The 25,878-nt window shown below is 44.5% G+C and overlaps 1 protein-coding gene across 2 annotated transcripts in view; it reads right to left on the bottom strand.

The window, feature by feature from the left end:
* ULK2 (unc-51 like autophagy activating kinase 2) overlaps positions 1–25,878 on the bottom strand; it is a 154,058-nt gene that overhangs the window by 80,581 nt on the left and 47,599 nt on the right. The window contains exons 1-7 of one of the 2 annotated variants that reach the window (XM_070931982.1): positions 22,109–22,187; positions 20,367–20,403; positions 16,051–16,224; positions 11,569–11,642; positions 10,708–10,809; positions 8,783–8,841; positions 7,854–7,936 (exon numbers count right to left, since the gene is read on the bottom strand). In XM_070931982.1, the coding sequence (XP_070788083.1) occupies positions 7,854–7,936; positions 8,783–8,841; positions 10,708–10,809; positions 11,569–11,642; positions 16,051–16,165 (433 nt within the window). In that variant the 5' untranslated portion in view covers positions 16,166–16,224; positions 20,367–20,403; positions 22,109–22,187. Of the gene's footprint in view, positions 1–7,853; positions 7,937–8,782; positions 8,842–10,707; positions 10,810–11,568; positions 11,643–16,050; positions 16,225–20,366; positions 20,404–22,108; positions 22,188–25,878 lie in introns of those variants that run through there. The other variant, XM_070931981.1, reaches the window with a different exon arrangement.

The following is a 25,878-nucleotide window of genomic DNA, read 5'->3' as shown; positions in this document are numbered from 1 at the left end:
GCGGGTAATCCTCGATTTACGGCCACACTTTCGGTTGCTAAACAAAACCAGCTGTTCAAGGAGAGCTCTGCCTCATTTTTACAAACTTTTCAGGCTACGGTTGTTCAGCGAATCGCTGCGGTTGTTAAATTAAGTCACACGCTTGTTAAAGCGAATCGGGCTTCCCCCGTGGATTCGGTTTGTCAGGAGGTCGCAAAAGGGGATCACGTGACACCCCCCCACCCCTTGGGACACTGCGACCGTCATAACGATGAATCAGTTGCCAAGCGGTCGAATGGGGGATGCTGAATTGTTATAAGTGTAAAAAAACGGTCATAAATCACATTTTTCAGTGCCGTTGTAAACTCTGAATGGTCCACTAAACAAGCTGTTGTAAGCCAAGGACTACCTGTACCATCCTGAAGAACTTTGTTTTTCAGATGATGATCAAGAATGGGGAAGAGGGAAGTGTGTATGGATAGTTAAAAGGTAAAGGTTCCCCTCGCACATATGTGCTACTCGTTCCCGACTCTAGGGGGCAGTGCTCATCTCCGTTTCAAAGCCGAAGAGCCAGCGCTGTCCGAAGACGTCTCCGTGGTCATGTGGCCGGCATGACTCAACACCAAAGGCACAAGGAATGCTGTCCCTTTCCCACCAAAGGTGGTCCCTATTTTTCTACTTGCATTTTTTACCTGCTTTCGAACTGCTAGGTTGGCAGAAGCTGGGACAAGTCAAGGGAGCTCACCCCATTTACGCGGCACTAGGGATTCGAACCGCTGAACTGCCGACCTTTCGATCGACAAGCTCAGTGTCTTAGCCACTGGGCCACCACGTCTGGTTTGTTAATGGTGTTCAAAACTAGACAAAAGCCGAGCTAAGCAGTTAATTCTGATTTTCCTACGTCGACTGAATGAGACCGGAAAGGCTCAGGCTGGTGCATTGGTTTCAGGGAATGCTTTGGGGGAAACGTCTTCCCAGCAGATGTGCTGATGGCAAAAATCTAAATTTAGAAAATGTAGAGAGAGCCAGTTTAGTCCAGTGGTTAAGGCACCAGGCTAGAAAGCAAGAAACTGTGAGTTGAAATCCCACCTTAGTCATGAAAGACGGCTGGGTGACTTTGGGCCAATCACCAGGAGACGGGGAGTTCTAGTCCTGTGTTAGGCACGGAAGTTGGCTAGTGGCTTTGGGCCAAACACCAGGAGACCGGGAATTCTAATCCCGCATTAGCCATGGAAGTCGGCTGGGTGATTTTGGGCCAAAAACCAGGAGACGGGGAGTTCTAGTCCTGCCTTAGGCACGGAAGTTGGCAAGGTGACTTTGGGCCAAACACCAGGAGACGGGGAGTTCTAGTCCTGCCTTAGGCATGGAAGTCGGCCAGGTGAGTTTGGGCCAATCACCAGGAGACGGGGAGTTCTAGTCCCGTGTTAGGCATGGAAGTCGGCTACGTGACTTTGGGCCAATCACCAGGAGACAGTGAGTTCTAGTCCCGTCTTAGACATGAAAAAAGAGCCATCACCATTTTTCACACAACTGACGCCGCCTCCCCAGAGTCACATGATCAAAATTCAAATGCTTGGCAACCGGCTCATGTTTACGACGGTTGCTGTGCCCCGGGGTCGTGTGATCCCCTTTTGCGACCTCCTGACAAGCAAAGTTAATGGGGCATCCAGGTTCACTTAACAACCGTGCCCCTAACTTCACTGCAGCAATTCACTTAACTTCTACGGCAAGAAAGGTCATAGAATGGGGCAAACCCCCAGTTAACAACTGTCTCGCTTAGCAACCAAAATCTGGGGCTCCACTGTGGCCGTTAAGTCGAGGACTACCTGCAGGTACAAATGCTTTAATGAAATCCATTCCAATTTCCAGACCAAAGTTGAACAACAAAGGCAAGAGTTCTAAATGCCCTTCTTTTCTCTTTTCCCTCCCCACCCTTCCTTCTTTCTCTGTTGTTTGTTGAGTCACGTCTTTCTGAGAATTTGTTTTCAACCGAGAACAAAGTTTACTCAATTCCAGGCAAAATGAAATATGGGCAAAAGGAGAAAAAAACAAAAAAAACAAAACAAGCCCATTCTTCCCTGCAGGCAATTAAAGTCAAATTGGAGCAATTGTTTTCCATCTCCTGGGCATCAGCTGATTGGCGACGGAACACAACTTGAGTTGGCAACACGACGATGTCGTCAGAAACTTTCCCAGACAACAATCGCAAGAGCCAAGAAAGATGTTAAAGAGACGTCAGCGCTATAAATAACTTGGCAAAGCTATTTTCAGAACTGGTTTTGTTCTAGCAATTTATATTCCCCACCCCCACCCCCCGTTATTATTAATCATTAACGCAACGGGTCCGACTTTACAAGCTGCCTACAGCTTGTTCCTGCTTTCAAATGTGACTTAAAAGAAATAAAACGCAGCCTTGGAACGCGGCTGTGCTTCTAAGAAATTCAGGATTATCTAAGCATCTCACGCTGTTTACCAGCCACCGTCCTTAACTGGAAGCCTTCCAATCAACCGTCGCTGGGCATGGCTGGGCATTGAACCAACCGCTGAGCCGAAGTGACAAACCCAGGGGGGAAAATTGCCCATTCTGTGGGTATTGGCTTTTTAATGCCAATGTCTGTCAATTAGAGCTCAAAAAAAAAAAAAAAAAAAGGAAATAAAAGGAAATGCCATCAGGAAATCAATCCAGATTTAATCACTGGATTGAAAGAGCCTAGCCCAGATAATAAAACCCTCATCCGGCTAGGTGCAGGGCCAAACAATAGGCTTGGAAGTCACTGAGAAAGGATCTACTACTTACTTTTTATAATTGTCCTCTAGTGGATAGAATAGAATAGAATAGAATAGAATAGAATAGAATAGAATAGAATAGAATAGAATAGAATAGAATAGAATAGAATAGAATAGAACAGAACAGGGCAGGGTAGGGTAGAATAGAATAGAATAGAGTACGGTAGGGTAGGGTAGGATAGAATAGGGGTAGGGTAGGGTAGAATAGAATAGAATATGGTAAGGCAGGTAGGGTAGGGCATGGTAGAATAGAATAGAATAGAATAGAGTACGGTAGGGTAGGGTAGGGTAGGGTAGGGTAGAATAGAATAGGAGTAGGGTAGGGCAGGGTAGAATAGAATAGAATAGGAGTACGGTAGGGTAGGGTAGGATAGAATAGGGGTAGGGTAGGGTAGAATAGAATAGAATAGGAGTACGGTAGGGTAGGGTAGGATAGAATAGGGGTAGGGTAGGGTAGGGTAGAATAGGAGTAGGGTAGGGCAGGGTAGAATAGAATAGAATAGAGTACGGTAGGGTAGGGTAGGATAGAATAGGGGTAGGGTAGGGTAGAATAGAATAGAATAGGGTAAGGCAGGTAGGGTAGGGCATGGTAGAATAGAATAGAATAGAATAGAGTAGAGTACGGTAGGGTAGGGTAGGGTAGGGTAGAATAGAATAGGAGTGGGGTAGGGCAGGGTAGAATAGAATAGAATAGGAGTACGGTAGGGTAGGGTAGGATAGAATAGGGGTAGGGTAGGGTAGAATAGAATAGGAGTAGGGTAGGGTAGGGTAGGGTAGAATAGAATAGAGTACGGTAGGGTAGGGTAGGGTAGAATAGAATAGGAGTAGGGTAGGGCAGGGTAGAATAGAATAGAATAGAGTACGGTAGGGTAGGGTAGGGTAGGATAGAATAGGGGTAGGGTAGAATAGAATAGAATAGGAGTAGGGTAGGGCAGGGTAGAATAGAATAGAATAGAATAGAATAGAATAGAATAGAATAGAATAGAATAGAATAGAATAGAATAGAATAGGGTAGGGCACGGCAGGTAGGGTAGGGCACGGTAGAATAGAATAGAATAGAGTATGGTAGGGTAGGGTAGGGTAGAATAGGAGTAGGGTAGGGCACAGTAGAATAGAATAGAATAGAGTATGGTAGGGTAGGGTAGGATAGAATAGAATAGAATAGGGTAGGGCTGGTAGGGTAGGGCACGGTAGAATAGAATAGAATAGAATAGAATAGAATAGAATAGAATAGAATAGAATAGAATAGAATAGAGTACGGTACGGTAGGGTAGAATAGAATAAGAGTAGGGTAGGGCAGGGTAGAATAGAGCAGGGTAGGGTAGGGTAGGGTAGAATAGAATAGAAGTAGAATAGGAATAGAAGAGCTTTGTCACTTTGAATGTACACTAATTGGATTACATCAAAAATGAAATTTCGTTGCATGCAGCTCTTAAAGGGTCCAATTTTACACTACATAAACATGACAAGGAGGCCAAGACATATAAAGAACGGTTGCTGGAATTGGGGAGTCTTAACAAAGAGAAGGACTAGGGGTGACATAATAGCAGCGTCCCAATATCTCAGGGGCTGCCCCAAAGAAGATTTGGTGGTCAAGCTATTCTCCAAAGCACCTGAGGGCAGGACAAGAAGCAAAGTGGGGAAAACTAATCAAGGAAAGAAGCAATCTGGAACTAAGGAGAAATTTCCTGCCAGTGAGAAAAATTGATCAGTGGAACAGTTGCCCTCTAGAAATTGTGAATGCTCCAACGCTTGGAAGTTTTAAATAAGAGATTGGGCAACCGTTTGTATGAAATGGTGTAGGGTTTCCTACCTGAGCAGAGGACTGGACTAGAAGACCTCCAAGGTCCCTTCCAGCTCCATTCTGATTTGATTCTGTTCTCTATTCCTATTCTAATGAGCCCTGGTGGTGCAGTGGTTAGAGTGCAGGCTACTTCTGCTGACTGCCTACAATTTGGCAGTTCAAATCTCACCAGGCTCAAGGCTGACTCGGCCTTCCATCCTTCCGAGGTGGGATAAAATGAGGATCCAGATTTTGTTGGGGGCAAGAGGCTGACTCTGTAAACCGCTTAGAGAGGGCTGTAAAAGCACTATGAAGCAGTATATAAGTCTAAATCAGGGGTGAAATCCAGCAGGTTCTAACAGGTTCTAGAGAACCGGTAGCGGAAATTTTGAGTAGTTCAGAGAACTGGCAAATACCACCTATGGCTGGCCCCAGAGTGGGGTAGGAATGGAAATTTTGCAATATTCTTCCCCCAGGAGGGGAGGGAATGGAGAGTTTGCAGTATTCTTCCCCTGAAGTGGGGTAGGAATGGAGATTTTGCAATATCCTTCCCTTGCCATGCCCACAGAACCGGTAGGGGAAAATTTTGGATTTCACCCCTGGTCTAAATGCTATTGCTATTCTATTCTAATTCTAATAAATTATTCTTTTCTTAAGTCAAGCATTGTTTCTATCTAAAGGTTCAACTTGTGGGAAGTCTGACATCCAGGGGTCATCTAATCACTAAGCAAAGTCAAGGGGGAAGCTAGATTCACTTAGCAACCGCATTCCTCACTTAACAACGGCAGTGACTCACTCAACTATGGTGGCAAGAAGGTTCATAAATGGGGAGCCCCCCCCGCAAAATTCACCTAACAACTGCCTCCGCCTAGCAACAGAAATGTTGGGCGCCATTGTAGTCGAGGATTCCCTGAACCGAGTCTATTGTCAGACTTCGATGCTATCTCAAAATAATTGAATTTCCAAACTGCCAATCTTTAAGGAAATTTTCTCTTTATTCGAGCACAGCAACCGGATCATGGCTCGCGCGGTCAGGACTGACCTTTGCCCCCCAATCCCTCCCTTTCCGATCCCCAATTCTCTGCTTCTCATTGGCTATCTTCCAAGTCACTCTCCTGACTTCTTTTCTCGTCAGTTCACAGGAATGTTTCCCCCCTCTTCATTTCCAAGGAGACCGAGCTTCAAAGGGATTTAGCAGGCAAAAGTTCAGGCTTTATCTCCCTTTTCTATGTCAGCGCTGAGACGCTGACATCTATAACACGAGGCAGGTGATTTTGCCACTAAAGGTAATTATTCTGTTCCGATTTATTTTAATTTTTTAATCCCGGTCTGTCTGGTTGGTTCTGAGCTGACACTGGGGGCGAGGTGGATTGGGGAAGGGCTTATGCTACAAGCTGTTCCGTTTTACTTTGCTCCCTCTCCCATTGTCCTACTTGGGAGGCAGCTGTCGGAAAGCGTCCCCCTTGGGCGTTATGTTTGGGGTAAGCAGAAGGGGCTGCGAAGCGCCAGCCAAGCCTCGGGATGCAATGACCCTGCATAGAGCTTTAGATCCGATTCAAGAAAGGTCCTTCAAAGCACGAATCGGCATCTGTCTGCGAGTCCTTCAAGCCACAGCAGCTGCGTCAAAGGATGGCCTCGCACGAGCCAGAGAAGGGACACTGTTGCTTTCAGAAGTTGTCGACGGGAGCTAAATTTGTCTCCCGCAACAAGTGCGCAGGGTTGTGACCCAGGCCCAAGTAGGTATTATCAGACGCAATCAGTTCTAAAGAAACAGACTTGATTAGAACAGCTGAGAATTAACTCATTCTCAGCGTAGTCCAAACTAATTCAAAACAAATTCTTCATAACACAATTCTTCAGCCTTATCACCAACCTTGGTATAATTAGGCAACCTGCCAAAGGCTTTTCTCGGCAAAAGTTTAGGAGCAGAAGACGCCGACAAGAAATGAATGCAGCAAGACAAGAAACAAATCTGTCAACGTTGTTTTCCGACAAAGAGCCAAGAGTCGTTGCCGGTCTTTTAAGCCTTATGGGGCCAATCATCTCCTGGCCTTACTCCTGAGTCATCCCTTTTGCTTTAGCTGCTCTTGCCTTCTGGCAGCTCTTCTCATGTGTGCACTAGGAACAGGCTCCTCCTGTTCCTCTGCCTCTCTGCTGTCAGCCTCTGGAGGCTCCGGAGTCCGCACATCACACCCCGATGGCCCTGGCCCCATCTCTGCCTCCGACGCAGAGCCCTCATCCGGGCCTTCCCCAGCCTCCAGGACTGGCCCATGGTCCTCCCCAGCCTCTTCACTGTCCGACTCCGCTGCCAGCTCTGCAGGCTGCTGGCAGACCACAACATGCAGTCAGAAGCACCTTTTCTATGGAGATTCTCATTGGTGGGCTGCTGTCGGTTCGTTGTTACATCCTTCGTTAACAACTCCGTTGTTACATCCTCAAACCCTCACAGCTTCAATCTCAAACTGTCCACCGTGGACCTCACCCCATTCCTAAGAGGTCCGTAAAGGGGGCGCGCATAAGTGCACCAGTGGGCCTACCGTCCCTGTCCTACTGCCCCCATTTATTTGTATTCATTTCTTTCGTTCATATCCACGTTTATATTTATACCTATCTTGTACATGTTTGACAAACTAATAAATACAAATACAAATAATAACCCCGACAAAGAAGAGCCTGTAGTATAGTGGACTAAAGCACTGTTATTAACAGCAGCTGCCTGCAATTACTGCGAGTTCAAATCTCACCAGGCTCAAGGTTGACTCAGCCTTCCATCCTTTCTAAGGTAGGTGAAATGAGGACCCGGATTGTGGAGGCAATAAGCTGACTTTGTATAAATATACAAAAGTATGAAGGCTATTGCTTAACGCATTGTAAGCCGCCCTGAGTCTCCGGAGAAGGGCGGCATATAAATTAAAGCAAAAAACAAAAACAAAAAACAAACAAACAAACAAAAAAATCAGGAAAGGCTGTCTCAAATGCTGGCCAGCTCAAGTTGACCTTTCCAGCAACCAACGAAAACTTTTACAATCCATCAATTTGAGCTTCTTTGTAAAAGTAACACCGCCCTGTTCGTTTGAACGGATCACTGCTCTGATTGCAAACCGGATCGGACACTGGGGGGCGGGGAGAGAAATCAATTCATTTTCCCTACTGGAAAGAAAGAAAGGAGAAAAGAAAAGAAAAGAAAAGAAAAGAAAAGAAAAGAAAAGAAAAGAAAAGAAAAGAAAAGAAAAGAAAAGAAAAGAAAAGAAGAAAAGAAAAGAAGGGAGAGCTTTTTAAAAAGCATCCCAGATCTTTTACTCACCAAAGTCCATTCTGTCTTTCTGGTTTCTCTGAAGCAAGTTCAGAAGCAAATCGGACAAGTAAGCTGAGGTTTCCCTGGGGATGCTAAAAGCAAAGCGAAAAAACAAAACAAAACAAAAAAGGCAAGAGATTTAGGGTATTTTTCGGAGTATAAAACGCACATTAGTTTTTGGGGAGGAAAACAAGAAAAAAGAAAATTCTGCCTCTGCCTACTAGCATCCATCGGTATTCATCTGGCTAGCATCCTTGCAGCAAACAGCCTGTTCAGCTTCAGCATGTTATCACAGCCTGAAATAGCACAAACAGCTGATTGGCGGTTGGATTGGCCTCTCGGAATACCACCAATCAGCTGTTCCAGGCTGCGGGGATCACCAGAGCCTATCGCCGCCTCCTTGCGTCATATTTTGGCCTACGCGCATTGCGTTTTTGGCCTCCGCACGCCCCAATTTTGGCCTCCATGCATTGCATTTTCAGCCGGTTCCAGGCGGCAGGGATTGCCGCTGATCCCCGCCGCCTGGAACTGCTCAAAAATGCGGCGCACGGAGGCCAAAAATGCGACACACAGAGGCAGCGATGCGCTGTGGCGATCCCCCCAGCCTGGAAAGGGTCTAAAACGGGGCGTGTGGAGGCCAAAAACATGACGCACGGAGGCCGAAATTGGCGGGTGGGTGGGGGCTGGCGGGTGGGCAGGGCTTCCGTAACATTCGGTGTATAAGACGCACCGCAATTTTCACCCATTTTTGGGGAGGGGAAGTGCATTTTATACTCCGAAACGTACGGTATGGTGGCAGCTTCTCCTGAGGTTTGAAGCCATCCAGATGGGCTGGAATATTGTGCCACCTGGAGGGCACAGCCTGGGGGGGGGGGCAAGGCTAGGACAGACAAAGGCATTGAGACCGGTTGTCACAATTGAGGGGAGGTCAACCTTACCTCGGGATGAGGTTCCTGTTCTTCTCGTAAAACATTCGCAGATCCTGAGGACTATTCGCCTGAAGAAAACAAAAAAAGAGATTAATTTAGATTATATAGGGCGTTTATAGAGGTTGGTTTCACTCAATACCCGAAACCAGACGGTGGTTTATTTGGTTCTGATATTGCACAACAGGGCTTAGCAACCACAGTATTTATTTTAGAAAGTTTATGAGGATGATTAGCAGAGTCCTGGAACCAAGGGAGCAGCAAATGGGGAGTCCGTGTCAGGGCAAGCTGCTTGTGTATCAACAGAGAGCAAACCTCACTCCCTACTAGCACTGATGATATTACTTAAGTTGGGTCATGAAACCGCTGCAAGAAAATAACTCTGGTGGCTCAGCAGACTAAAGCACTGTTATTAACATCCATTTACATCTGCTGCCTGCAATTACTGCAAGTTCAAATCTCACCGGGCTCAAGGTTGACTCAGCCTTCCATCCTTTCTAAGGTAGGTAAAATGAGGACCCGGATTGTGGGGGCAATAAACTGACTTTGTATAAATATAGAAAAGTATGAAGGCTATTGCTTAATGCATTGTAAGCCGCCCTGAGTCTCCGGAGAAGGGCGGCATATAAATCAAATTTAAAAAAAAAAAATAGGCTCAGAAAGAACGAAGAACCCACCATCCATCCATCCATCCACCTACCTCCCACAACAGTTAATGAAGGAACCACCAAGGACACCCTATCAACACTGACAGAGCAAACCAATAGTATATATAAAAAGAGAACAAACCCCACTCCCTTCTAGCTCTGATAATGTTACCTAGTTAGATCATGAAACGTCTACAGGAAAAGAAGCAAGCTCAGAGAGCACCAAGCACCCTGCAGTCGCCCTCCTCCTCCTCCCCTTCCTCATAAACCCCATTCCCTTCTAGCACTGAAGATGTTACCTAGTTGGGTCATGAAATGTCTACAGGAAAAGAAGCAAGCTCAGAGAGCACCAAGGACCCTGCAGTCGCCCTCCTCCTCCTCCCCTTCCTCATAAACCCCATTCCCTTCTAGCACTGAAGATGTTACCTAGTTGGATCATGAAACGTCTACAGGAAAAGAAGCAAGCTCAGAGAGCACCAAGCACCCTGCAGTTGCCCTCCCCCCCTCCCCTTCCTCTTCTTCTTCTTCATAAACCCCATTCCCTTCTAGCTCTGATAATGTTACCTAGTTGGATCATGAAACGTCTACAGGAAAAGAAGCAAGCTCAGAGAGCACCAAGCACCCTGCAGTTGCCCTCCCCCCCTCCCCTTCCTCTTCCTCTTTTTCTTCTTCATAAACCCCATTCCCTTCTAGCACTGATGATGTTACCTAGTTGGGTCATGAAATGTCTACAAGCTCAGAGAGCACCAAGGACCCTGCAGTCGCCCCCCTCCTCCTCTCCCTCTCCCCCTCCTCCTCCTCTTCTTCATAAACCCCATTTCCTTCTAGCAGTGATGATGTTACCTAGTTGGGTCATGAAATGTCTGCTAGAAAACCACCAAGTTCAGAGCACCAAGAACCAACCAACCAACCAACCATCCATCCACCCATCCACAAGAACCAACCAACCAACCATCCATCCATCCATCCATCCATCCACAAGAACCAACCAACCATCCATCCATCCATCCATCCATCCATCCATCCATCCATCCATCCATCCACAACAGTCTAACCAAGGAACCACCAAAGAAACCCCAACAACATTAGCAGAGCAAACCACTAATATATATGAAAAGAGAGTAAACCCCCTTCCCTTGTAGCACGGATGATGTTGCCTAGCTGGGTCATGAAACGTCTGCAAGAAAACTCAGAGAGCCAAATTCAGAGAGAGCCCCCAAGGATCCCCTCTCATTTCAACCCCGCCCCGCCAATATTCTCCTTCGGTCTTCTCCTCTTCTCTGCGCCTACCTGAAAGGGTGGCTTCCCAACCAGGCACTGGTAGATGACCGTGCCTATACTCCACAGGTCGGCTTTAGCATCGTAGTGTTGGGACATGATCACTTCCGGTGCCTGGAAAATGAAAAAGAGATTGAGTAGCAGAAGGGAGGGAGGGAGGGAAAGTGGCAGCTGTGGGAGGGGCCAGCGCTCAGGGGACAGGTGTGCTAAGCTAATGCAGGGCAGGGAGGGAAATATTACACTTCCCACAATCTTAGCAAAACTACCCAATTTGCATCCCCTCCTCCTGCTCATCCGCCCCTTCCGAGCAACCAGGGTGGATAAAAATCAATGATTTTTTTAAAAAGAAATAAAAAAAATCAGATTTTTAAAAATTTAAAATGGATTTTTTAAAATTTAAATCGGATTTTTTTTTTATTTTTATCGAATTTATTTTAATAAAAAACTTTTGGGGTAAAAATCTATCGTAAGATAGTTTTCTATTTAAGATACATAAATAATTTAGTTTATTCAGCATGAAATGGAGCTCAGTTAGGTAGCATGAGGCTGTATATTCTGCAACACTGGGACTATCGGTGAGTCAACGGGGGATCAAAGGAGGAGCAGAGATGACAGTTGCTCTTTAAAAATTATGATTTAAGTCGAGTTGATTTAAATCAAGCCTTTTTACTAGGGATTTAAATCGTGATTTAAATCGCGATTTAAATCAACTCGATTTAAATCAAATCCACCCTGCCAGCAACCTTATCTAGCTTTCACCAGGTGGGGTTAGAGAAGTGTTTCTCAATCTCAGCGAGTTTAAGACCTGTGGACTTCAACTCCCAGAATTCCCCAGCCGGCTTAGCTCTACCTACAGCCGAAGACTTCACTCACCATATACATCGGGGAGCCGCAGAGGGTGGCCGCCATCATGTTGCTCTGGAGGTAACGGGCGAACCCAAAGTCAGCTGCTTAAAGAAAAACAGACCCTAGTTGAGCTCTCAACTTCTGTTAATAGCAGAAGAAAAGAGTTGGAAGGGACCTTGGAGGTCATCTAGTCTGACCCCCCCCCTCGCTCAAGCAAGAGGACCTAGGCAGGCATAACGCGGCCCAATCTTTCCCAATCTGGGACCTCCAGAGATCTGTGGCTTTGACTCCCACACAATAGGTCAGGGAAATAACATTTGGTATATCCAGCTTTGGATGGAAACCATTTCTGGACTTTGTGCTTGGGACAGAAAAAAACCCGAACTCTTGATGCTGGGTTTTACTGATTAATATAGTTATAGATTTAATGTAATTACTATAGTTATAGATTATATACAGCGTTCTGTGCGCCTTTGGCATTTAGTCATGCCGGCCATATGACCACGGAGACGTCTTCGGACAGCGCTGGCTCTTCGGCTTTGAAATGGAGATCAGCACTGCCCCCTAGAGTCGGGAACGACCAGCACATATGTGCGAGGGGAACCTTTACCTTTACCTATAGTTATAGAAATGGCTTGTTAAGTTGGTGAAGTAAAAAGTTGAGGTTGAAATTATATTTTGTACTTTACTGCTGTAGGAAGTTAGCACCCACCCTTTCCTGGAAGAGTGAAATATTTTAGGAAATATGAAAAAGGCAGAATATTATATTTCCCTGGATGAGAAATGGATAAGCATATTTTGAAGCAGCTCCCATCTTCCTGCCCCCCACCCTTTGTCAATGGGCCATTAAGGCCAGGGCCAGTCTATTCTACATAACAAAGATTTACCTCCTTCAGGCAGAGCCATAGTAGGAATTGCCAAAGATCCAACAAAGATAGGATTAGCCCTCTACACAATAGCAGCAGAAACTCACCACATGTGACCTGGGAAGCACATGTGACCATCAGCCAGCAAGGCTAGCTAAGACCCCCACCCCCTGGGAGTCTGACAACCAATCAGATTATTCTTTCTGGGCCCCAGGAAGTTCAAAGCCAGAGAGGGCATAAAACCTGAAAAACTCGCTGTATCTGCCCTTTTCTGTTCAGGAACTCAAGCCGTGTGATCCTGTCCACCATTAAACCATCTTTCCAAGCAGTCTCCATGTCTCCAGTTTCTTTTTCCCCACTTGGAGCAGAACCTAGAAGGAGATTTCTTCCAACACTGCCTTGAAAATAACTGGAAGTCGATCCTGTTTTTTCTTTTCTCCTGCACCTATACCTCTCTTCCCCCTTTCTTATTTTTCGACCATCTCCATTTTCACTTTCATTTTTTTTACATTATGCTAGTTTTTAATAAAATCCTTTCAAGAAAGGAAAGGACATTTGGTTTATTTATTTATTTATTTATTTATTAATCAAATTTCTATACCGCCCTACTCCCGAAGGACTCAGGGCGGTGAACAGCCAAGATAAAATACAGATAATACAAATATTAAAAATCCCTTAAAATTATTAAATATTTTGGCTGAAACACAGATTAAAACACCCAATTTATAAAGCCACAAATTAAAAAATTTAAAAGAGGGGAGTTAGGCCAGGCCAGGCCAGCTTGCTGAAATAGAAAAGTTTTGAGAGCACGGCGAAACGTGCGCAGGTCCGGGATCTTCCGTATCTCTGGGGGGAGCTCGTTCCAGATGGTAGGTGCCCCCACAGAGAAGGCTCTCCCCCTGGGGGCCGCCAGTCGACACTGTTTGGCCGACGGCACCCTGAGGAGCCCCTCTCTATGGGAGCGTACTGGTCGGTGAGAGGCTATTGGTAGCAGAAGGCGGTCTCGTAGATACCCCAGTCCGATGCCATGGAGCGCTCTAAAGGTGGTAACCAAAACCTTGAAGCGCAAGGTTAGGATGGATGCCGTAATACCAGGACTTCTTCACTTAATGACTTCTTCCAGCATCTCCCAAGCTGGTGCACTGAGAGCGTAGAAATCACTAGAGGTGATTCTCAGCCGGCTATGAATTGCGTGTATGATTGATGGAAGCAGTTCAAGTATGCGAACAAGAGTCTGCCTTGTTCAAATCCGTCTCGAGGCAAAACATTAATTCTGACCGTGGGGAAACGTCAGCCAACTGCGCAAGCTGAAGGTTGTAGTCAATCAGAGCTAACCTTTAATGCAATGATGGACAACCTTGGAGGCTTGGCACGCCACAAGTGTTCTGATCTAGGCTTCCCAAAAAAAGCACAGAGCAGAATCCTGGTCCCGACAAAACCCCTTTTATTAAACAAACGGTGAATTCCTCTCGTTCACCTTCAGCAAAGTCTTTGAAGGGAGAATTTAGTCACCGACTTTATCTGGCTTGGAGAGCTGCCAGGCCGATATCTTCAAAACTTGGAGAGTCACAAAACAATTAAGCGAACTAATTGTCTCCTGCAAACTCCACTCCCCTTTTGTTCCTCTTTTATTCCCTCTGGGAGGGGCCCTTCATCGTCCACCTGTGGCCTTACTCCCAAGTCGACCCTTGTTCTTTAGCTGTTCCCTTCGTCTGGCAACTCTGCGCATGCACACACTGGGAACAGGCTCCAGCTGTTCTTCTGCCCCACTGATGTCCGACTCCGAAGGCAGATAACTGGCATACGGCTGTGGCCCCCTCTCTGCCTCCGACGCAGAGCCCTCATTAGAGCCTTCCCCAGACTCCAGGACTGGCCCAGGTTCCTCCCCAACCTCCTCACTGTCTGAATCTGCTGCCAGCTCTGCTGGCCGCTGGTGGGCCACAACAAGAAGTGAAGAAAATGACTATCTAGCATGTCACACCCTGTCTACTCCAGGTTTTTCTGAACCTGTCTCCTCTGGAAGGCACGTGACAGTACCCTGCTCTTGTGGGGCCTTGTTGTGGCCCGCCAGCGGCCTGCACGGATTGTGGCTGATCCTGACGATGAGGAGGCTGGTGTGGTGTTGCGCCAGCAGCCTGTGCAGCCAGCGCTCGCGTCGGACAGCGAGGAGGCTGAAGAGGATGTGGTGCCAGAGGCAGAGACTCAGCCAGGGCCTTCAGAACCTCCAGAGGCTCCTTCAAGTGAAGAGAGTGAAGTAGAGGAGTCTCTTCTCAATGCTCGAGCACGCAGGGCTGCCAAAAAGCAGGAGTGGCTACTCGGGAGGAGGTCTCCTCGAGAGTAAGGCTTGGGGCTAATTGGCCACTCCCTTAGCCTATTTAAGTTCGCTCACAGATAGCACACGCTGCTGGAAACAATGTTTAATTACTACTCAGAGCATTTTGAGAGTGAGTTTCTTGTTACATCGTGGTTTCTGGGCTGGTTGCCAACCCTTGTCAGACTTTGTTTATTCTCTGTAATCCATAGCAGGCTGATAAGGACATTTGCACTGAAAACCTGCATTTTTAAAGGGGTCAGTTTGTATTAAACGGAGTTTTTGGAGCTTTGTGTGTGTCACACTCCTTGGGATCCGAGCTGGGGCAGAACAGGCCTACAAAATAGTGCAAAAATGCTTGCATAATTTTTGGATGCCTTATTGGTTCTGTGAGAGTAAGGATGTCTTGTGTGGTTTCACAAGGATCCAGAGACCTGGGGGTCTAAGACAAGTCACTGAAGCCAACTCAGCACAGCCAACTTGCCATGGGACCGTTCAACGCTGCATTAATCATTTCATTCAGTTACTTTTATTATTGGCGACCACGTTTTCGTCGAAATTATTGCAGGTCTTGTATTTCGGGATTGACTTTATTATTATTATTGGCCACGGTTCCGTCGAAATGAATTTAACTTTTGTATTTGTTGAATTCTCCCATGACGAGTCGGCCGTGGCGAGTTGTTAAGTTGCTCCAGAGGCAACTAGACTTCCTTGGTTTTCTTTGAAGATGTTTTGCTTCTCATCCAAGGAGCTTCTCCAGTTCTGAGTGGATGGTGGGGGAGGGAAGGATTTTATACTCCTTGCAGACAGCTGGTCATTTGCATCCTTTTAGAGAGTCGTTGAGGCCACTTGGTGATTCATTTGTGTCCTTAGGGATCACCTAAGTAGTGCAAATGGATGTGGAAGGGGAGGGTAGGAATGCTTGGGGGAAAGCGAAAGTAACTGCTGTATCTCCCTGAGACACCGCTTCAAGGTCATACAGCTGGGAGAAGAAAGCAGGTAGCTTGAAGTGACCATCCTGAAAACAACTTGTTTGAACCTGACTGGTGATGGTGGGTCAGCGATGGGAGGCAGTTATGGAAGGGAAAAGTTGAACTTAGGGATTCTGGCACACAATGATCCAGTTCCGGCTATGCATTACTACAATACATCTGACTTCTAATAAAATTATACCTTCCTCAACAAATGGAGCCAAGGATCATTTCTGTTTAGAGATTTAAGTGCTGGCAGGTCTGAGAAGCCCACTGTGGCTTTGCAAAGTAACTTTTGAGGAGGAGGAGCTCCTCATTCATTCTACAGGAAGCCCGTGCTGGGCAATCGGTGGTGACTTGCCTATCTTGACGCGGATGCCGCTGACGTTCGACTTCCTGCGACTGGCGTACGACAGCAGGATGTTCTGCGGCTTCAGGTCCCTGTGGATGATGCCTTTGCCGTGGAGAACGCGCATGGCAGCCGCGATCTGCTGCAGGAAGACCCGGATGGTATCCTCGCTGAGCGTTCCTTTGGCTGGGAGAAGGGGCGGAAAGAGGGTAAAATTATTTCTTTAACTGCCTTCAGCATTTCCAGCGCTTCCTAAATGCAGGTGGGCTGTTCAGGGAATGATGGGATCTGGACCTCTAAATCAAGAGTTCCTCAACCTTTCAGGGTTGGTGGATGTAGTGGGGTGGTGGATAGGGGATGATTTTGCGGGAGGGGCAAGCGCATGTGTGTGTAAGTGCCATCGTTTGTTTCGAGACTCGTGCGAGTATGGCTGCAAGTGCTTGTGACGAGCCTCATGCAAGTGGGGGCCGTGAGTGGCTGCGATGGGGCTTGCGCGAGTGGGGCTGTGCGCGCGCATGGAGGAACGTACACCGGCCAGTCACTTACGTGGCCCGGTGGCCATTAGCTTGTGGCCTGATAGTTGGGACATAGCGCACAGATTAGGGAGCCCTGCTCTAAAAACAAGCATTTCAAAGATTGCACTCTGGCTGGATTCTCCTTGATGCAATAGTTTTCAACTTCTTAATGTAACTAACCCCAAAATTTATGTTGCTAAGCAAGACAGTCGTAAAGTGAGTTTGCCCCATTTTAGGGCCTTTCCTGCCACACAGTTTAAGTCAATCACTGCAGCTGTTAAATCAGTAAAGGGGTTGTGATGTGAATTTGGCTTCTCTGTTGAATTGGCTTCTCGACCTTTAGTTGAGGAGATTTCTGCACAGAGAATTTTAGCAATAAATCAACTTAATTGAACCTTTGTATGTGGACCTGATCTTTCTCGCCTGACGAGGCCATAAAACATGCAGTTTATCAGGCAGCCGTAGCCAAAGACGTCTAGGCTTTGAATGAAGCCCAGCCAGGCACGTCTGGCTCATGTGATGGACTTTGACTTCTATACTGAAATAACAGCAAGGGACAACAAAAATGGGAGTCAAATCATGTATATCTAGATTTTCTAGAACAATACAGGTCGAATCTCGACTTACGATTACAATTGAGCCCAGGGTGGATAAAAATCAATGATTTTTTTAAAAAAATCAAAAAAATTGGATTTTTTTGATTTAAATCGGATTTTTTTTATTTAAATCAGTTTTTTTTTATTTTATTTATTTTTTATTTATATGCCGCCCTTCTCCGGAGACTCAGGGCGGCTTACAATGCGTTAAGCATTTTTATCGAATTTATTTTAATAAAAAACTTTGGAGGTAAAAATCTATCGTAAGATAGTTTTCTATGTAAGATACATAAATAATTTAGTTTATTCAGCATGAAATGGAGCTTAGTTACGTAGCATGAGGCTGTATATTCTGCAACACTGGGACTCTCGGTGAGTCAACAGTGGGTCAAAGGAGTAGCAGAGATGACAGCTGCTCTTTAAAAATTACGATTTAAATCGAGTTGATTTAAATCAAGCCTTTTTACTCGTAATTTAAATCATGATTTAAATCGTGATTTAAATCAACTCGATTTAAATCAAATCCACCCTGATCCTTAGTAAAAAGAACCCTTTGCTTTAACCAAATGAAGGTTTTTCTTTCCTAAGGGATCGGACTGCGGCAGCTCTGACCAAAACTGCCTTGCTTTAGCAATTGAAATTCTGGTTCTTACTGGGCTCGTAAGTCGAGGACTACCTGAACTGACCACCTACCTTGAATTAAAAAAAAAAAAAGTTGTACAGGTAGTCCTCGATTTACAACAGTTCGTTTAGTGTCCGTTCAAAGTTACAACGGCACCGTAAAAAAGGAACATGACCAATTTTCACAGTTACAACCTCTGCAGTCACGTGACAAAAATTCATAAGTTTGGCAACTGGCTCATATTTATGACCTTCGCTATGTCCCAGGATCATTTGATCCCTTCCGACAAAGCAAAGTCAATCAAGAAGCAGTTTCACTTCACAACGGCAGTGATTCAGTTAACAACTTGAAAGGTCGTAAAATGGGGCAAAATGCAACGGGGCAAAATGTTTCCCCTTAGCAACCAGAAATTTTGGGCTCGATGATGGTCTTAAGTCGAGGACGACTTGTGTTAGGCCAGAAATTTTGTAGCCCGACACCCTGCTTTTTCTCAGTGTCCCAGAAGGCCACGCTGGCTTCTGAAGGGCACACAACATCACTCGCACCTTCCCACAACAGCTGTGCAATGATGCTCAAAGTCCCAAAATAGCTACCTTGAATTTTACAGTTCACTGGACCCTTAAAAAAGTATTTCTCCTTAGTCTCCAATTCCTCTGGGGGGGGGGAATGATTCCTTTCCAAAAGTATGATCCCTCCCGCTCCAGATCATAAAAACAAATGTCCGGAACCAGGTCTCTGGAAATCAAAACAAAGGCAGCTGTCTATCAGGCCCAATTACAGGTACCGTATTTTCCCAAAAATAAGACCGTGTGTCTTATATTTTTTTTGAACCCTAAAATAAGCGCTTGGCCTTATTGCCATCTGCTCAAAGGCCTGATTGGGATTTTTTTTTTTTTAATTTGATTTATATGCCGCCCTTCTCCGGAGACTCAGGGCGGCTTACAATGTGTTAAGCAATAGCCTTCATCCTTTTGTATATTTATACAAAGTCAGCTTATTGCCCCCACAAACCTACCTTAGAAAGGATGGAAGGCTGAGTCAACCTTGAGCCTTGGTGAGATTCGAACCTGCAGTAATTGCAGGCAGCTGGTCTTAATAACCAGCTTAATAACAGGGTGCCTTAGACCACTGTACTACCAAGGCTCTTATTATCAGGGGATGTCTTATTTTGGGGGAAACAGGGTAGTCCTCAACTTACGGCCACAATTGAGACAAAATTTACGGTATTTTTCGCACTTTAACAGTGGTTCTCAACCTTCCTAATGCCGCGACCCTTTAATACAGTTCCTCATGTTGTGGTGACCCCCAACCATAAAGTTATTCCTAAAACCACTGAAAATATGTGTTTTCCGAAGGTCTTAGGCGACCCCTGTGAAAGGGTCGTTCGACCCCCAAAGGGGTCGCAACCCACAGGTTGAGAACCACTGCACTATAAAATGCTCCGGATTGTAAAACACACCTAGCTTTTGGGAAGGAAGACAAGAAAAAAAAATCTGCCTCTGCCTCCCAGCAATTTGCCTCCTTGCAGCAAACAGCAAATAGGCTGCTCAGCTTCAGCACAGTCTGATTTAGCACAAGCAGCTGATTGGCAGTTGGATTGCCTCCCAGAATACTGCCTATCAGCTGTTCCAGGCTGTGGGGATCGCCACCGCCCATCGCTACCGCCATACACCCCATTTTCAGCTTCCATGCGCCCTGTTTTCGGCCTCCGTGTGCCTTATTTTTGGCCCGTTCCAGGGCAATCCCCACCGCCTGGAACGAGCTGAAAACAAGACGCGCAGAAGCCAAAAATGGGGCGCGCAGAGGCGGTAGTGATCACAGCCTGAAGTAGCAGATCAGCGGTATTCAGATGGAGGCTGATCCAACCGCCAATCAGCTGCTTGTGCTAAATCAGGTTGTGCTGAAGCTGACCAGGCAGTTTGCTGTAAGGAGGCAAATTGCTGGGAGGCAGAAGCTGGCTGGTGGGCTTTGGCAACATTTGCTGTATATGGCGCACAGACATTTCCACCCACTTTTTTGGGGAGGGGGGAAGTGTGTCTTATAGACCGAAAAATACGGTATGTTGCTAAGTGAGAAATTTGTTAAGTGAGCTTTGCCCCCATTTTACGGCTTCCCTACCCCCCAGAGGCCCTCCGGAGGCCGGAAATGGCCCATTTCCCGACTTCTGGTGGGACTGGAAGGCCCGTTTTTTGATCTCCCCAGGCTCCAGAGACTTTCTAGGAGCCTGGGGAGGGCAAAAACGGCGTTCCACCCCCCCCCTGGAGGCCCTCTGGAGGCCAGATACAGTCCGTTTCCCAACTTCCGGTGGGCCCAGAACGCCCAAGAATCAGCTGGCCAGGCCACGTATGTGAGCTGGAGCTGAGCTAGGGCAAAGCTCGTGTGCCCACAGATATGCCTCCGTGTGGCACGCGTGCCATAGGTTCGCCATCACGGCCCTATACCATTGCAGACAAATGGTCGTCCAATCCCTTTTTTAAAAAAAACCTGAGCACCCACAACTTCTGGAGGCAAGTCGTTCCCCTGATGAATTGTTCTGTCAGGAAATTTCTCCTGACACTTGACCATTATTGCAGGTAAAGAGCAGGAAATTGTTACCTTGCAAGTAATCTGCTAGGTCTCCACCGTTGCAATACTGTGAAAGAGAAGAGGAAGGAAGGACCAGTATCAGAAGGGATGAAGGCTATACGCTTGATCTATTTGATCTAAAACCCCTCCGCACGTCCCATAAATGTTAAATTTTATATACTGTTTTTATGTTTTAATATTGTATTGTACAGTGCCCAGAGTCTTACTGTGAGGGAGATGGGTGGTTGCAAAATGTGGTAAATAAAATCAAAATAAAATATACATCTACTGGTTCAGAGTATAGTACAGTATTAGTATTAGCATTAGTATACTATAGTTTAGTATGGTATAGTATAGTATTAGTATACTATAGTATAGTATAAGTATAGTTTAGTTTAGTATAGTATAGTATAAGTATACTATAGTTTAGTATGGTATAGTATAGTATTAGTATAGTATTAGTATAGTATAGTATTAGTTTAGTATAGTATTAGTATACTATAGTTTAGTATGGTATAGTATAGTATTAGTATACTATAGTTTAGTATAGTATAGTATTAGTTTAGTTTAGTATGGTATAGTATAGTATTAGTATAGTATTAGTATAGTATTAGTATACTATAGTTTAGTATAGTATTAGTTTAGTTTAGTTTAGTTTAGTTTAGTATAGTATAGTATTAGTATACTATAGTTTAGTATGGTATAGTATAGTATAGTATTAGTATACTACAGTTTAGTATAGTATAGTATAGTATAGTTTTAGTTTAGTTTAGTATAGTATAGGTATACTAGAGTATACTAGAGTATAGTACACTAGAGTATACTAGAGTAGAATAGAATAGAAGAATATAATAACAGAATAGAATATTTTGTTTCCCCGAAAATAAGCCCACCCCAAAAATATTTAAATGCACGTGCAGTCTGTCTGCTTAGGGTTAGGGAGACAGAGCTGGAAATCAGGTAAGATGGCAAGAGGAGCCCCTGTCCTGCTCCACGCGCCCCAAAATAATAAGACCTCCCTGAAAATAAGGCCAAGCGCTTATTTCGGGGTTCAAAAAAATATAAGACAGGGTCTCATTTTCGGGGAAACACGGTAGAATAGAAGAACAGAATAAAATAGAAGAATAGGAATAGAAGAAACAAATCAAATCGAATCGAAGAATCGAATCGATTAAGAGAGTCAGAAGGGACCTTGGAGGTCTTCAAGTCCACCCCCCCTGCTCAGGCAGGAAACCAAATACCATTTCAGACAAGAAGTTCAAGAACACCCAAAGCACCCAGACTGGTTTCCTTGCTTGTCTAAAAACTCTTTTATCTTGATTTTATTTTCAGAATGGGGGGGGGGGATCTTCTGCTTCTCCCTGGCACTGCATGCTGCATTAACGTGCAACCTTAAATATAAATCATGTTTCTAATCCCAGACATAACCCAGCAAAATGACAAGAGACTCTGGAAATTATAAAAAGAGAACGGGACGCTTGCGTGTCAGGGGGGTCGACACGCACGGCTGCTTCTCCAGGCAATGGGACTGCTGTCTTACATCCCACAGTTGACGATTTCACAATCCAGGGGGAAAAAAAAAAATAGAAGCGTTTGCCAATGGAAACGCTGTGTGCATTTTTATTTATTTATTTTGCACAATTATTCACACCCACTGCAGATACAGCGTGGAGAGAATCATAAATATTTTTGACGCTTTTATTTAACGGAACTCGCCGAGTACCGAAGGTTTAATAGTAAGAGAGAAATCAGCAGCCTAGCTTTTTAGTTACCAGAAAGAGTCAGTTGGGTTATGGACTGGGAGATGTAGCTGAGCCACACACAAAAACTATATTATTTCTTGGCGAATTGATGGGACTTAAAAAGTGTTCCTCAGAAAGAACAGAGAAAGAAAGAAAGAAAGAAAGAAAGAAAGAAAGAAAGAAAGAAAGAAAGAAAGAAAGAAAGAAAGAAAGAAAGAAAGAAAGAAAGAAAGAAAGAAAGAAAGAAAGAAAGAAAGAAAAAAAAGCAGGTTAAACAATAAGCCACCAAAAAAAACCAGAAGGTATAAGGTTTATTTTAGGTGTGGATTCTAGCTAATTAGCTCATTGATGAGGACTTCTAAGTCTGAAATAATTAGAAATAGTGGAAATAATTCTGGAAAAATATTCGGTAGTCATTCCCCCACCCCCACCCCCCCAGCCCCAACTAGCTAATATCCACACCCCAAAACAAACACAAAGCCTTTCTTCCTTTTGCCTGATGCATCTGAATGCACCCAACTGTCACCTGTATAGATGCACAATTTTGCAACGCACCGCACTGCACCAGCTCAATTGGGCGATACCGATGGCAAGCTTAAAAAGAGCCATCTTTTTTTCCAAGGGCTGAAATTGAACAAGGCTGCCATGTGTGCAGACTTTTTTAAAAAAACGGAGCAGCATGATGAAAATCTGATTTTCTTTCCTGGGCTATTTAAACCTCTGACCGTTCTCCTTCTCGGGCTATTGCTAGTTGGACCCTGATCCCTTATTTCCTTCACACACACACACTCATTATATATATTTTTTTTCATTTGAGAGCAGGCATCAGAATTTCATTTTAATGTGCACAATTGTGTACACAGGAAAAATGACAATAAAGATTATTTTAGCTTTTCTCTAAATTCTGGCATGACATGCTGTACCCCTCTCCTTTAATCCACAGGCACACATTTCTTCTGTGGGGTCTTTGATGCTCTCTGAGCTGGGATTTTTTTCTCTCTCTCTTGCAGACGTTTCATCGCCCAGCTAAGTAATATCATCAGTGCTAGGAGGAGGGAGTGGGGTATGCTCTCTGTTTACGACTTGTCGGTGTCGGTGGGTGTATTCTTGGGGGTTGATTCATTAGGCTGTGATTTACTGTGAGCTTGCTTACTGACTTGGTAGTTCCTTGATTGGGGTATTGCCCTGACACTTGTATATACGATATTTTTCGGACTATAAGACACACTTTTTTGTCTCCCAAAAGGGGGTGAAAATGTCTGTGCATTTTAGACTGAATATTGCCGAAGCCCCACCCACCCGTCATTTTTTTACCTCCGCATGCCCCATTTTCGGCCTTTTTCAGGCCCATTTTCGGGACTTTTTTCAGCCCGTTTTTGAGGCTTTTTTCGGCCCATTTTCAAGGCTTTTTTTGGATGATTTTTGAGGCTTTTTTGGCCAATTTGTTTGGGAAAAAATGGCCTGAAAAAAGCCTCAAAAACGGGTCAAAAAAAGCCTTGAAAACTGGCCAAAAAAAAAAAAAAAAGCCTCGAAAACGGGCAGAAAAAAGCCTCGAAAAAAAGCTGAAAAAAGCCTTGAAAACTGCCCCCCCCAAAAAAAGGCCTAGAAAACGGACAGAAAAAAGCCTTGAAAATAGGCCGAAAAAAGGCTGGAAAAGGCCCGAAAATGGGGGGGGCGTGGAGGCCAAAAATGTTTTTGGTCGATTTCCTCTTCTAAATTTCGGTGTGTCTTATAGTCTGAAAAATATGGTAAACAGAGAGCTAACCCCACTCCCTTCTAGTCCTGATAATGTTACCCAGTCGGGTTATGAAACGTCTGTTTGTTTGAGTTGGTATTTCCTTAACTGAGGTGTTGTTTAAAGGCTTGTTGTTGGTCTACTGTTAATCTTGGTGATCATTTTGGCTTCTCTGGGTATTGATTGCTGGAGGAGATGTTTTGGTCCAAGTAAACAATGTTTATGTCAGCCCTGCGATGGCCGAGCTGAGGCCATTTTCTTTTTCTGCTTCAGTGCTGACACACACTGGAGCTGTGGATAGGAAGGAGAGGGGAGTAGATATAGCTGGGGTGCTGTAGCCAAAATAAAGACTGCTTTCCCATGGGAGCCAAGGACATTCCAGCAGGGGTTCAGGAGGAGGAGACTGAGATCACCTAGCAACAGTACTGTATGCTGATTGGACAACGTGACTGTTTTGGGAAAGTGGCAAACTTTCACTTTTAATAAGGTGAAAATTGAGGGAACTTTAGAGTCGGTTTTCACTAGCTTTGTGCCAATATATATCCTAATAAAATGAGGAACTTTCCTGCCTTGGAGTTCTCTCTGCTATGGACGTATTACTTGGAACCCTGACAATTTATTGTAAACATACCCTAATCAAGGAACCACCAACTCAGACAAACAAATAATATATAAAAGCCTAATCAAGAACACTCCCACCAACACTGACAGGCAGGGTGGATAAAAATCAATGATTTTTTTTAAAAAATAAAAAAAAACAGATTTTTTTGATTTAAATCGGATCTTTTTGATTTTTATCGAATTTATTTTAATAAAAATATTTGGGGAGTAGATAAGAAAATGCTAGCAAAAATATACAACTTTTTATTAGATGAGGATAGGGCAGAGATCATAGCAAAAAACCAGCTAAAACATCTGGGAAAAAAATTTGGGATACAGATTAAATTTCAATGACAGGGAGGTGGCCTGGAATAGGAATTATAAAATGACGAAATCGGTAACATTCAGAGAAAATCATTATAAAATGCTACACAGGTGGTATTTAGCGCCAGCTAGATTAGCGAAAATGTTTCCAAATCTCTCAGCCATGTGTTGGAAATGTGGAAAAGCGGTTGGCACCTTCTATCATTTATGGTGGACCTGTCCAGAGACAAAAAGGTTCTGGTCCAAAATTCGACATTGGCTATGTGAAATAACGGGACAGGAGATTGTTTTATCACCAGAAATCTTCCTTCTGGGTATAATCGGATGGCTTTAACAATAACAAAACTCAATTTATAATCCAGATAACAACAGTGGCTAGACTAGCTTTTGCGAAATACTGGAAAAATAAAATCATACCACCAGAAGAAATGTTAATAAATAAAATCCTAGAGTGTGCAGAAATGGCAAAACTGACGAGTGAGATAAATAATGAGGAGAAATCTAAATATTACGAAGTATGGGGAAATTGGTATAACTGGTTGAAGAACAAGACAAAAACATGATCTTAGGATATGATTAGTTATGCATTTGAAATACGAGCTATACTGTATATAATTTTAAACAGCTAAGGATGAAGTATATTTGATGTATGATTTCTTAATATGTATAAACACTGTGCCTCTGAAGGAGGTAGAGATTGTATATTTTTCTTTTATAATGGAAAAATTTAATAAAGTATATTAAAAAAACTTTTGAGGTAAAAATCTATCGTAAGATAGTTTTCTATTTAAGATACATAAATCATTTAGTTTATTCAGCATGAAATGGAGCTTAGTTATGTAGCAGGAGGCTGTATATTCTGCAACACTGGGACTATCGGTCAGTCAACGGTGGGTCAAAGGAGGAGCAGAGATGACAGCTGCTCTTTAAAAATTATGATTTAAATTGTGATTTAAATCAACTCGATTTAAATCAAATCCACCCTGCTGACAGGTCAAGCCACTGGTATATAAGCAGAGAGCAAACCCCACTTCCTTCTAGCACTGATGATGCTACCTAGCTGGGTAATGAAATGCCTGCAAGAAAACCGCCAAGTTCAAAGAGCACCAAGGACTCCACAATTCAACCCTGAATATTCTCT

This window comes from Pituophis catenifer, unplaced genomic scaffold (assembly GCF_029215685.1).
Source record: "Pituophis catenifer annectens isolate HBS135680 unplaced genomic scaffold, rPitCat1.0.hap2 SCAF_1, whole genome shotgun sequence".
NCBI classification, from domain to species: domain Eukaryota; kingdom Metazoa; phylum Chordata; class Lepidosauria; order Squamata; family Colubridae; genus Pituophis; species Pituophis catenifer.
Note: the sequence above shows the minus strand (reverse complement) of the source record. Positions and strands in the feature narration are given on the sequence as shown.